This window comes from Microcaecilia unicolor, chromosome 6 (genome assembly GCF_901765095.1).
Source record: "Microcaecilia unicolor chromosome 6, aMicUni1.1, whole genome shotgun sequence".
Taxonomy (NCBI): domain Eukaryota; kingdom Metazoa; phylum Chordata; class Amphibia; order Gymnophiona; family Siphonopidae; genus Microcaecilia; species Microcaecilia unicolor.
In genome coordinates, this window is record NC_044036.1 from 328337817 (window position 1) to 328352197 (window position 14381).

Below are 14381 nucleotides of genomic sequence, written 5' to 3' on the forward strand. Positions count from 1 at the left end.
TACATAAAAATTAACAATCACAGAGTGGTATCCTCAATGCACTGAGTGACTCAAGTACCACAGTGCAGTCAAGATAGCGTGTGTATATATATATATATATATGATCAAACCAGCAATATCTGGGAGGTCATCAGAGTACAGGCCTCTTGTTTCAGCATACCTGCTACAGATTTGAGATATGGGGGTCTGGTAGAGGGAGGGAGAGAAGGTTAATGTTGGAAAATTGTTGACCATTTGACTATCTGTTGTATATTGTTATATTTGCTGATATGGTCTCAAAATTGACTTAAAACATTTTAAAAAACAACAATCAGTATATATAAACTTGGTAAAAAAAAATGTGCTTTCAGCTTCTAAATTCCATATAAGTCACAATTAGACAAATGTTAAAAGGTAAAGAATTCCAGATACTAATTGCACCATAACTAAAAGACCTTTCATGGGCAGATTTAAACTTCACTCCCTTCAACAACAGAAGAGACAAAATTAAATGTTCACTATGTCCGCCATCTAAAAGTTGAAACGTAAAAGAAAAACCCTCAGGTGCATCACCAAACTTTAAAAAACAAACAAACAAAGCTTAAATAAAATATGGGCCTCAACAAACCTTCAGCCTTCAACCCCCTCAATTAACTTCCCGACCCCTGAGAATTTGATTAGATTCACCCAACACCACCCCTCCCAAAACAATTCCGTAAAACACACTAGGACATCATAACTTTTAAATGTGTGGTTTTTATTATACAAACACACAAACGAGGGAAATGTCCATTTACCTGGTAAATAGCTGTTATGAAAACTGTTCACCTTTCTCAAGCACTAACACTCAGGACCTATCGTCTTGGTTTAATGACCTCCAAAAGCTGCTGCCACCTAGGCAACCACCTGCTCTAGCTGATGGTTAAACTGGCCCTAACTGAAACTACCAAACCTCAACTCAGAATACAGACATGAGTGCTCGCCCAAGTGCCGACACCGCAGTTCCTTTCTCTACACCAATTTCTATGTATTAAATATACTCTCTCTTTTTTTTTTTTGTTACATTTGTACCCCACGCTTTCCCACTCATGGCAGGCTCAATGCGGCTTACATATTGTATACAGGTACTTATTTGTACCTGGGGCAATGGAGGGTTAAGTGACTTGCCCAGAGTCACAAGGAACTGCAGTAGGAATTGAACTCAGTTCCCCAGGATCAAAATCCACTGCACTAACCACTAGGCTACTCCTCCACTAGCAACATTCCATGTAGAAGTCGGCCCTTGCAGATCAGCAATGCGGCCGCGCAGGCTTCTACATGGAATGTTGCTAGTGGAATAGCAACATTCCATGTAGAATCTCCAATAGTAGCAACATTCCATGTAGAATCTCCAATAGTATCTATTTTATTTTTGTTACATTTGTACCCTGCGCTTTCCCACTCATGGCAGGCTCAATGCGGCTTACATGGGGCAATGGAGGGTTAAGTGACTTGCCCAGAGTCACAAGGAGCTGCCTGTGCCTGAAATGGGAATGGAACTCAGTTCCTCAGGACCAAAGTCCACCACCCTAACCACTAGGCCACTCCTCCACTCTTGTGTCATTAGAGGGATAAGTAGACAGAAATGCGTTTAGAGAAAAACGTAAACATCAAGATGATTAAAAACGAAATAAATTGGTCTGGTCAGCTGCTTGGGCTAGACAGTGCTGCAGATGATACAGTCCTTGTACAACATCGAGACCCAAACGGTTAAGCCTTAACCAAGTATTACTGTATTTTTCGGACTATAAGACGCACCGGACCATAAGACGCACCTAGGTTTTAGAGGAGGGAAATAGGAAAAATAAAATTTTTCCTTTTTCCCTCCTCTAAAACCTATGTGCTCCGGTGCATCTTGTCCGAGTTCGGGATCGCCCTCCCCTACTCATGTCAGCGATGTTCCCTGGTGGTCTAGTGATGTCGGGGCAGGAAAGAGCCCCCTCTTTCCTGCCCAGCGCGCTGCTCTCCGTCCTCCTCCGTCCTCCTGTATGCTGCCTGACGGTCTCGGCGATATTCAAAATGGCCGCCGAGAGTCTTGGCGGCCATTTTGAATCTCGCCGAGACCGTCAGGCAGCATACAGGAGGACGGAGGAGGACGGAGAGCAGCGCACTGGGCAGGAAAGAGGGGGCTCTTTCCTGCCCCGAAGTCACTAGACCACCAGGGAACATCGCTGACGTGAGTAGGGGAGGGCGATCCCGAACTCGGGTGGAGGGCGATCCGGAATCGCTACCTTCGGACTATAAGACGCACCCCCCATTTTCCTTCCAAATTTTGGGGGAAAAAAGTGCGTCTTATAGTCCGAAAAATACGGTAATTTATCCTACATGTTCGAACAGGGTAACTAGACTCCTTAGATTGGAAAGGGTTCAATTTAAACTGTTTTGCCCGATATTCTTATGCTTGTTGTGAAGAATGTTCACATTTTAAAAGAGATGTGTTAATCTGGTGTAACAAAATTGACAGAAGCAGATAGCACCTTATGACTAACCAATTCATTGAGGCCAGAGTTTTCAAGGACCAATTCGATGAATTTAATCCTAATCTTTGAAAGCTCACGGCTCAATAAACTGGTTAGTCTCTATGGTACCGCATGCCTCCGTCAATTATGTTCAAATTGATTCTTATGGTAAGGTTCATGTAATACACAATTATCCTACGAGTTCTGATACACTTTTGGGCTCATTTTCAAAACAGAAGGACGTCTAAAAAGTGGCATAAAGCAGCATTTGGACGTTTTTCCTCACAAAAATGCCCAAATCAGTATTTTCGAAACCAATGTTTAGACGTTTTTCTTTGAAGTCCGTCAGAAGTGTGTCCATATCTCGAGGGGGCGTGTTCAGGGCGGGACTTGGGCATTCCTGAGACTTAAATGTTTTTCGGCCATAATGGAAGAAAACAAAAACCTCCACGACTAAAACTAAGACGTTTTGAGCTAGACCTGTTTTTATAATGAATAAGGCACAAAAAGGTGCCCTAAATAACCAGATGACCACTGGAGGGAATCAGGGATGACCTCCCCTTATTCCCTCAGTGGTCACTAACCTCCGCCCACCCCCCAAAAATGTGATGAATAACTTGCCAGCCTCAGATGTTATATTCGGGTTCATTAGAACAGCATGCAGGTCCCTGGAATACTCTAGTGTGGAGGAGTGGCCTAGTGGTTAGGGTGGTGGACTTTGGTCCTGAGGAACTGAGTTCGATTCCCACTTCAGGCACAGGCAGCTCCTTGTGACTCTGGGCAAGTCACTTAACCCTCCATTGCCCCATGTAAGCCGCATTGAGCCTGCCATGAGTGGGAAAGCGCAGAGAACAAATGTAACAAAAATAAAATAGATACTATTGGAGATTCTACATGGAATGTTGCTACTATTGGAGATTCTACATGGAATGTTGCTATTCCTCCAGCAACATTCCATGTAGGAGGCTGCGCAGGCTTCTGTTTCTGCGAGTCTGACGTCCAGCAGAAGCCTGCGCGGCCACATTGGTGATCTGCAAGGGCCGACTTCTACATGGAATGTTGCTAGTGGAATAGCAACATTCCATGTAGAATCTCAACAGTGGAGGAGTGGCCTAGTGCTTAGGGTGGTGGACTTTGGTCCTGAGGGGTGGTCTAGTGGTTAGGGTGGTGGACTTTGGTCCTGTGGAACTGAGGAACTGAGTTTGATTCTCACTTCAGGCACAGGCTGCTCCTTGCCCCATGTAAGCCGCATTGAGCCTGCCATGAGTGGGAAAGCGCAGGGTACAAATGTAACAAAAATAAAATAGATACTATTGGAGATTCTACATGGAATGTTGCTACTATTGGAGATTCTACATGGAATGTTGCTATTCCACTAGCAACATTCCATGTAGAAGGCTGCGCAGGCTTCTGTTTCTGTGAGTCTGACGTCCGTATGTGCAGGACGTCATACTCACAGAAGCAGAAGCCTGCGCGGCCACATTGGTGATCTGCAAGGGCCGACTTCTACATGGAATGTTGCTAGTGGAATAGCAACATTCCATGTAGAATCTCAAATAGTAGCAACAGTGGAGGAGTGGCCTAGTGGTTAGGGTGGTGGACTTTGGTCCTGAGGAACTGAGTTCGATTCCCACTTCAGGCACAGGCAGCTCCTTGTGACTCTGGGCAAGTCACTTAACCCTCCATTGCCCCATGTAAGCCGCATTGAGCCTGCCATGAAAGCGCAGGGTACAAATGTAACAAAAATAAAATAAAATAAAAAATAGTGGTGGGTGCAGTGCACTGCAGAGAGGTGGACCCAGGCCCATACCTCCCCCCCTACCTGTTACACTTGTGGAGGAAACTGTGAGTCCTCCAAAACCCACTGTACCCACATACAGGTGCCCCCTTCACCCAGAAGGCCTATGGTAGTGGTGTACAGTTGGAGGAAGTGGGTTTTGGGGGGCTCAGCAGACCAAGTAAGGGAGCAATGGTGTGATGTGTACCTGGGAGCATTTTATGAAGTCCACTGCAGTGCCCCCTAGGGTGCCCTATTGCTTTCCTAGGATGTCAGGGGGACCAGTGTACTAAAAATGTTGGCTCCTCCTACATCCCAATGGCTTGATTTTGTGCATTTTTGTTTTCTCGAAAATGGACCAAAAAATAAAAACATCCAAATCACAAAACCTTCTATTTTCGAAAACAAAAGACAGACGTTTTTCTTTCTTGAAAATGACCTTCTTTGCTATTCAGTCGGACTTAGACGTCATATCCAAAATGCCCCTCCACGTCTCAGAAACCTAAAACAATGACAGCAGATAAGAGACTGGCTAAGCCACATGGGCTTTTTATCTTAAACTGCTTTGCCTGAAAATCTTAGCGAGAAGCTGAAAAAGGTCGGGATGTCTCACAGTCCACTCGTATTTTAGAACAGGATCTGCTTACGTAAAGCCTTTTCTAAACTACTTTAAGAAACAGATGTGCAGCAGGAGCATCTGTTTTAGAACCACAAACAACCAAAATAAACAGGGTCACTTAAACATGTATGTTTTGAAATACCCAAAAAACAACAAGGCAAGCGATCTGCAAATTCCAACGTGGAAAATAAACCAGCAGATCAATATAACATCAAAAGGATTTTATTAATGATACCGTATATCAGAAAGTTGCCCGACACAGGCCCAATATATTATATTATTTTTTTTATTTTATTTTTTTCATTATTTTTACATTCTTATTATTGTCTTTGAGTGATATTTTTATATTTGTATTTTTATTATTTTTTTAAAAATAGTTGTCTCTAAAAGAAGGATCTACTTTAGGTATATGTGTCCTATTTTCATTCTTATATTATTTGATTATATATGTTTATGTTTTTAGTATTCATTTACATGTTTGAATAAGTGCCTTTAATTTGCTGCATCCCAAATGACTAATGTCAACAACCAGTCCTAATTTTCTTATAATCTTCTTTTCAGAACCCCATCTCTACTACAATACTATAAACTTTATCATGATAAAGTTTATAGTATTGTAGTAGAGATGGGGTTCTGAAAAGAAGATTATAAGAAAATTAGGACTGGTTGTTGACATTAGTCATTTGGGATATTTCTGCTTGGTCCTATTGAAGATTTATTGTGCCTGGATAAACGAGTGATATTTAATTTGCTGCAACCATATAAATATACTTCTTTTATCAATTTTGCAAGTGGGTATAGCGATGTGATGATTATGTGGATAATTTATGTTTTTTGTATTTATTAATATTTTGTTTATATATTTACATTTTTTATATAATGTGGATGATCTTTGTCTATGTTTTATATATATCTTATTTTTATATTTTATATTTGTAATTTCATGTGTTTGTCTATTTTAGCCCCTGACGCAGCCCCTTTGGACGAAACACAGCCTGTGTCGGGCAACTTTCTGATATATGGTATCAATAAAATCCTTTTGATGTTATATTGATCTGCTGGTTTATTTTCCATGTTCTGAAATACCAACACACGTGTATCTTTTCAACAGCTATTACGGAGTCCGATATCCCCTGCCCATATTGCTTTCAGAGGAGATCAAAAACATCGAGAGATAAAGGAATGACTAACCTACTCCCTCCAGTACAGCATTACAAAAAAACAAGCAACTTTCCAAAATTTAGACGTCCCTCAGAGCAGGTTTAAATCCCGACACTTATGTCAGTGGACAAATGCACATTCCCCTTCTGAACTAGGAAACGCACCTGTACCCTTTTGCCCTGCCCAACACACCTCAGACACTAAGTCCCCTTGCTATCATGTCTAAATCCTGATTTTAGAAAGGCAGGATGTAGATAGGATGAAATATGCACATCACTCGTGAACAGCACTTCTAAAAGCCCATCATGTTCTAGTCAAGCACAAAACATATCGATTCCCACGTCGCACGGCTTTACAAGTCACTATGACGGGCTGTTCTTTTAGTAGAACACGTCCCCACAGGAGACGAAGGTAGAATCAAATTATTTACAATATTTTCTCAACTTGACACATGATTCTTTGCTTCATTCAATGGGGGGGGGGGGGGGGTTGAAGCACAAGCTCAGATGGATAGTACAAAGGCTCTTCGATACTATAGCTCGCAATGGATATAAAGTAACTCTTCCTCACTACGATTCCCTAACGCGTCTGTTCACATACGAACCTTATTCTACCTATCATTACCTTGCATTTGTTCATACCGGAATTGGTGAACACCTTCACAGTTATACTTAAGCCACATTGAGCCTGCAAATAGGTGGGAAAATGTGGGATACAAATGTAACAAATAAATAAATTATATTATGTTTTATGTCTGATTTGTTTTGTTGTTGATTGTATAAGTTTTAATCTGATGCAATATCTTACTGTATATTAATTCGATCCCATTTTAATCAGTGTAATCTGCTTCATACGGTCAGTGGCATGTAAAGGACTAGAAATTCTTAAATTAAAGGCTACATGCAAAGGCCGTATTATTGCATTCCAGAAGGACGCCTCTTGCATGATCCTTGGCTGAAGGTTTTTGTTGCAATGACAGAGAAATAAGGTGACAGAAACAGCTGGGAATGAAGGCTAGTGAAGACAGGGGCCCAAGCAGGAGAAAAGTGCCAACAAAAAATATTTCACTTGTTTCCTAAGTTAAGGTTTTGTTGCAAAGGCAGGTCCCATTATTATTCCAATTATATCCTGGTTCACTCAGTCACTAAAGGATACTGACTTTGAACTCTCAGGAATTGCTGTCAGGGCTGCATATTTATTTATTCATTCATTCATGTATCCCACTGTTATCCAAAAACAAGTTTTGGGTTCAATGTGGCTTACAATTTACAGTGATTTATTACAGTTACAAAGTGGTGTGGAACATCATTATCGTGTGAAGTCACCTATAGAATTCCCTGAAAAGGTAGGTCTTCAGTTCTTTTCTGAATTGAAGATAGTTAGCAATGCTTCTTGTGGCCTTGGGCAGGGCTGCCAAGAGACTGAGCTGGGGCAAGTCAGCCCCCGCCACCCCCCCCTCCGTCCACCACCGGGCTGGATCCCCCTGAATTCAAATCATAGCGCCTCACCTCGACCTCGCTCCGCGTGAAAGAAGCGCAGCAGCGGCAGTCTACAGATCGCCTCCCTTCGGGCCTTCCCTCCCTGTGTGCCACCCTCCAAGGGTGGAGGGGACTGCGACACCGACCCCCCCCCCCCCCCGGAGGCCCGGGGAATTTTGTCCCCCCTCTGGGCGGCCCTGGCTTTGGGTATTGAGTTCCACCAGTTGGAGCCCAGATAACTAAATCCAGCCATGTAGATGGTTTTGTAAATTATATTTCTACAGTTGGGTAAATGAAGACGTAGGTAGCCTCTGGTTTCTGGGCTTGCATTTCTCAGGGAAAGTTCAATCAGATCTAGCATATATTCAGGAAACTTGCCAACAGAATTTTGAAAATGACGGTGCTAGTTTTGAAAAATAATCTTGCCTTGATTGGAAGCCAGTGTAGCATTTAAAGCAGTGGGGTTGCTCTTTCATAAGTACATAAGTACATAAGTAGTGCCATACTGGGAAAGACCAAAGGTCCATCTAGCCCAGCATCCTGTCACCGACAGTGGCCAATCCAGGTCAAGGGCACCTGGCACGCTCCCCAAACGTAAAAACATTCCAGACAAGTTATACCTAAAAATGCGGAATTTTTCCAAGTCCATTTAATAGCGGTCTATGGACTTGTCCTTTAGGAATCTATCTAACCCCTTTTTAAACTCCGTCAAGCTAACCGCCCGTACCACGTTCTCCGGCAACGAATTCCAGAGTCTAATTACACGTTGGGTGAAGAAAAATTTTCTCCGATTCGTTTTAAATTTACCACACTGTAGCTTCAACTCATGCCCTCTAGTCCTAGTATTTTTGGATAGCGTGAACAGTCGCTTCACATCCACCCGATCCATTCCACTCATTATTTTATACACTTCTATCATATCGTCCCCTCAGCCTAGAAACATAGTAGATGACAGCAGATAAAGGCCTGCACAGCCCATCCAGTTTGTCATAAGTACGTAAGTATTGCCATACTGGGACAGACCAAAGGTCCATCAAGCCCGATATCCTGTTTCCAACAGTGGCCAATCCAGGTCACAAATACCTGGCAAGATCTATAAGAACTATCCGAACCCCCGAGGCAGGTGTTTGTACGCCGAAACACGGCCCGTGTCAGGTCTTTTCTGAGAATTAAAGGACTCTACTTATCTCAATCCTGAAGGCCCAAGCTGTGCTTTTCTTGCTATTGTTTGTGTTTGTATGCTGTTTATCCTAGAAATACGCAGTGGATTTTCCCCAAGTCATTTTAATAACGGCTTATGGACTTTTCTTTTAGGAAGCTATCCAAACCTTTTTTTAAACCCTGCTAAGCTAACTGCTTTTACTACATTGTCTGGCAATAAATTCCAGAGTTTAATTACACAGAGTGAAGAAATATTTTCTCTGGTTCATTTTAAATTTACTACTTTGTAGCTTCTTTGCGTGCCCCCTAGTCCTAGTACTTTTGGAAAGAGTAAACAAGCGATTAACATCTACCTGTTCCATTCCACTCATTATTTTATAGACCTCTATCATATCTCCCCTGAGCTGTCTTTTCTCCAAGCTGAAGAGATCGAACAAGATCAAATCCTAGTATATGACATAACATACGCATACTTGATTTTGATCTGTCCTTGCCATTTTCAGGGCACAGACTGTAGAAGGTGTCCAGCAATGGCTTAATTTTCAACTCCTGGGGTTGCCAACCAGATCTGTCTAGCCGTAATCGGGGCACGGACCATATTAGACTATCCTGCACTGCCCTTGCCGCCTAAGCTAAGTTTTGATTCGATTCCATTCTCTACGTAGGAATCTTTTATATTTATCCCACACATTCTTTAATTCCGTTACTGTTTTATTTTTGTCTGCATTACCTCCCGCAGAAGGGGCTTTCCTGGCACATGCCCAGAGGAGCCTGGTTTTCAGAGTCAATGACAAGCAGTCACGGAGGAGTAGTGCTCTGCCTCCTAAAATCAAAGGCAGCTTTTTCTAGACTAGTTCTTCCCTATAACATCAGCAGCATCCTGAATTTTATATCACAGGCCGTAAGAATAAAAAAATGCTAGAACCACAGACCAAAGTTGGCTGGTCTTCCCCGTTCCCCCCCCCCCAATTAAGACAGACGCACTATAAAAACTTTCAAAATAATCCACAAACAACAACAACTAATCAGAGAGCTGCTTTTCTGAAGGCACTGTGAAATCCAAAATGCAGCTTTTTTTTATATAGAAAAACAACATTAAGCATGTCTATAAAATGAATTTATTCTTTTGCTGTTTAAGCTGCATTGTTTAAACCTGTTCAGTAGTTGCAAGCACACCCACAAACTCTTGGTAAAGATGCAATACTAGTTTGGAAACCAATAACCCAAAAACAAAACAAACCCCCCACACACCCCCACTCTCCATCAACCCACAGAAACAAGAAAACTAGACTCTGTTTGTAAAACTTGTTTAATACTAAATCTGGGCTTGTAATTAACCCCAGCCTAAAGACCTCCCTGAATTGCACTAGACCAAGCCATGTAAAATGTATCTACTGAGTTGTCAACCTAGATCTCAACAGGTTCTACAACAGCCCCCAAATTAACCCCGACAGGAGTGGCACTGGTCTACCGAGAAGTGCCGAAGACGGAACAAGTACAGGACCTAATAATTACCTCCAGGAAGGGTTTAAGGCAATAGGCAGGGCACAGCACATATCCTGCCGTTCCCCACGCTCCCTGGCACCTTCCACAATATTTAGATTCAGCCCTACACTTGAAAATCTGAACAAGAGAAGCCCTTATCGGGAAAGTGGCAGGACAGGTCACTGGGAAACTAGGACGGGGAGTGACAGCGCCTGGCCAAAGGACGGGGCGAGGAGCAGGGATTGGGGCACAGACCGTGGATCGAGGGATCGGGGGCGTCTCACTTGCTAAGTGCCCCATTGCTTCTTCCAAGCTGCTGCTCCAACACGTGCACTAGACTCACCACAGGAAAATCCCCGAAATAGTGCAAGAACCTGACGCAACATCAACGGGAAAAGGACCGGGCCAGGCCAGTTCTGGGCCATCAACGCCGCTCTTTCTGCGGCCTGGGCCTGGTTCGGTCCCCTTGTCCTGCTCCCGAGAGGAGGGGGGGGGGGAGCAGAGAATCCGGCAGCCTGGAGTCCCGGGACCAAAGCTGTCGCCACCGCACTGTGGATCTAGAAAACACACAGAGACTCTGGGCCGAGCCCGGAACTCACCTTCCACTCGGTTCCCAGCAGCAGGAGGAGGAGGAGGAGCAGCGGGGAGCCCGGCGGCCCCCGGTACCGGGACCACCGCCGCCACCCCATGCTGCCAGTCCACGCCGCAGCTCGGTGCCCGTCGCTCTGCCCCGCCGCCGCCGGCGGCCTGTGCTGTGCCCGCCTCCGGGGGAGGGGGCGGGGCGGTACCGGCTCCAGTCTAAGGGCGGAGCTCTAATTAAGCCACAGCAGCCGCTACGCGAGTGTACACAGCGCTGTACAGCGGCCAAGTAACCACATGACCAATCGCACTAGCAGCTGAACGTGACAGTATTCACAAGGGGGCAGACTAGACGCCAGGATAAAGCACACGGACCCCCGCTTCTACTCTTTTCTTACATTTCTTTATTGCAACCTCCCAATGATACATTTTGATAAAAAAATATATATATTCTACACAATGTTGACCTCACACTTCTTCCCATTCACATCATTACAGGGTCCTTTTACAAAGGTGCGCTGAAAAATGGCTTGCAGTAGTGTAGGGGCAGGTTTTGGGCACACACTGATCCGTTTTTTAGCAAGGCTGTGCATGACCTCAGACTCAGAAACCAAACTGAAGGAAGAAGACTTCAGCTGGCAAGGGGGGAGGGTGGGGGCTAGGGTCCCCCATCAGCAAAGGTAACAGACAGTTGGCGGCGGGAGGGTTGAGAGGGTTGTAGACAGGGGGCCCAGGCCCCCCGTTGCCCCATAGTATTACTTATTATTATTTATTGCATTTGTATCCCACATTTTCCCACCTATTTGCAGGCTCGATGTGGCTTACATAGTTTTAATAACATTGTCAGTCTAGGGTATCAGATACAGTTAGTATTGTGCCGAGATTAAGTAGGGAAGAGGAAGGGAGTGATTAGGGTAGTTATAGAAGGTGGGTTTTCATAACTAAGTAGATTGGTGAGGTGGATTAGTGAGGTTATCGGTTCTCGTTGTAGGCTTTGTTGAAGAGGTATGTCTTCAGAGCTTTGTGAAAGATGGTTATTTCGTTTTCAGGTCTGTAGGTAGTGCATTCCATAACTGCGTGCTCATTAAAGAGAAGGTAGTGGCATGCATCAGCTTGTATTTTAGCCCTTTACAGCTGGGGAAGTCCAGGTTGAGAAATTTGCGGGATGATCGTGTGGCATTTCTGGGAGGTAGGTCCACGAGGTTTAGCATGTAGATTGGGGCGTCTGCGTAAATGATTTTGTGTACAATCGTGCAGATCTTGAATGCAATTCGTTCCTTAAGTGGGAGCCAGTGCAGTTTCTCTCTTAAGGGTTTCGCCCCTGGTCCATTCCCCATGATTATCTTCATAGGTCGTGACCAGATCTTTCAAATACAATGTTCTTAACCCATTAGTGCCCAGTGTTCCCATAATAAGCTCCCATATGGGATCATTGGGCACTAATGGGTTAATCTAAAGACAACCCATCCTCCGTTCTGTGGGTTCAGTTCTTCTTATAAAACTACAGGCAAATCTGTTACTTGAAACACCCTCAAACCCTACACAAGACTGTGTTTCACTAGATGCGTCATCAGGGGTTTTAACTCGCATTTTTTTTTTTCAACCGTACTACTCTTGGCCACATTGGCAGGGCAAACTTCCAACCGGTAGCAGGAGCAATGGCGCCGCTGAAAAGCACAATGCTGTGCATCAGCATGAACCCATGTGAATGAAAGATCAAATGATGTGAATGAGAATAAATGTGAGGTCAACATTGTGTAGAATATATTATATATTTTTATGAATCTATCATTGTGAGGTTACAATAAAGAAATGTAAGAAGACTTTAAAAAAAAAAAGTAAGGTAGTAACTAGATAAATATTAATTTGCCCTGGAACTAGATTGAAACCTTAAAGATACTCAGGAGGTGATTTGTAATGAATATGCATGAGATAGATTTCCATAGAGTGAAGGTAGCCCATGCATATTAATTATAGATATCCTGAAAGCCTGACTGGATAGATGAGTCCTGCCGCTCTGGTTGAGAAGCACTGCTTTGTAGATAGAAGCCAGACAAAACGGAAACTGCTATTAAAACTATCTGAAACCCTTTGGCAGAAACCAAAACTGCATCAGGAACTTAGCATCTGCTTTGGGTCAAAACTAAAACTTGATTGTGTGAATGTGAGCGAATGAGGCCCACTGCAGACTGCCAGAGCTTCCCAGAAGAGATTCTTACCCTCCAGGCTGCCAACTGGTAGAGCCATTTTAACAAGGCCTTCTCACAACATCGAGGCATATTTTCAAAGCACTTTGGGAGGCTAAGTTCCATAGGTTTCTATGGAACTTTGGGAGGCTAAGTGCTTTGAAAATGAGCTTGATAGTAACATAGTAGATGACGGCAGAAAAAGACCTGCACGATGCATCTAGTCTGCCCAACAAGATAAACTCATATGTGCTACTTTTTGTGTATACCTTACCTTGATTTGTATCTGCCATTTTTAAGGCACAGACCATAGAGGTCTTAACCACCAGCCTCGCCTCCGCCCACCGGCTTTGCCACCCAATCTTGGCTAAGCTTTCTAGTGAGGTAATTACATTTGCTGATGACATAGAAGAGTAAATGACAATCAGGGCCACCGAGGAGGGGAGGGGGCAAAGTTATCCAGCAAGCTTCTTCTTCCTGCCTGCGCCCAAGTCCAGCATGTTTAGGTTCCCAAGTTAATGTAGATACAGTTAAATATCCTCTAAGATCATTTGCACCAGCTTTTTATGCTCACCTAAACTATGAACAAGTAATGAGATAAAGTAGCATTTAGATGTTTCCCATTTGTATTTAGAAAACTGATTAAGGACAAGCGCGATATAGATTCTTACTAAAATAGGATAAAGGAGTCCAGGCACTGGGTCCATACTGTGGCCATTAGAGCACGCTGATACACAATCCAGAATTTAAAAAAAAAAGCACAGTGATGTTACGGAATGCGAGGACTACAATATTCTGAAAAATTACAAGAACTATTGTAAGAACGATTGTTTTCTAATATTATAAACTTAATTTCATTGTAATTTTCCTACTAACAATATAAACTGACCAATACTTGTGCTTGAAAACAATTACTGCCGGTTCCTTTCTCATAGAATCTACCTTCTGCATGGCACAAGTTTGATTTAAACGCTACACTACTACTACTACTATTTAGCATTTCTATAGCGCTACAAGGCATACGCAGCGCTGCACAAACATAGAAGAAAGACAGTCCCTGCTCAAAGAGCTTACAATCTAATAGACAAAAAATAAAGTAAGCAAATAAAATCAATTATTGTGTACAGGAAGGAGGAGGGTAGGTGGAGGCAGGTGGTTACAAGTGGTTACGAGTCAAAAGCAATGTTAAAGAGCTGGGCTTTCAGTCTAGATTTAAAGGTGGCCAAGGAAGGGGCAAGACGTAGGGGCTCAGGAAGTTTATTCCAGGCGTAGGGTGCAGCAAGACAGAAGGCGTGAAGTCTGGAGTTGCCAGTAGTGGAGAAGGGAACAGATAAGAAGGATTTATCCATGGAGCGGAGTGCACAGGAAGGGGTGTAGGGATGGACGAGTGTGGAGAGATACTGAGGAGCAGCAGAGTGAGTACATTTATAGGTTAGTAGAAGAAGTTTGAACAGGATG

General features: G+C 43.5%; 1 protein-coding gene across 1 annotated transcript in view; it reads right to left on the bottom strand.

The window, feature by feature from the left end:
- Nucleotides 1–10913, bottom strand: part of ERN1 (endoplasmic reticulum to nucleus signaling 1) — a 164255-nt gene extending 153342 nt beyond the window's left edge. Inside the window, exon 1 of the mRNA XM_030208417.1 lies at nt 10758–10913. Coding sequence (XP_030064277.1) covers nt 10758–10847 — 90 coding nt within the window. The 5' untranslated portion in view covers nt 10848–10913. The remainder of the gene's footprint in view (nt 1–10757) is intronic.
- Between the last annotated feature and the right edge of the window lie 3468 nt (nt 10914–14381).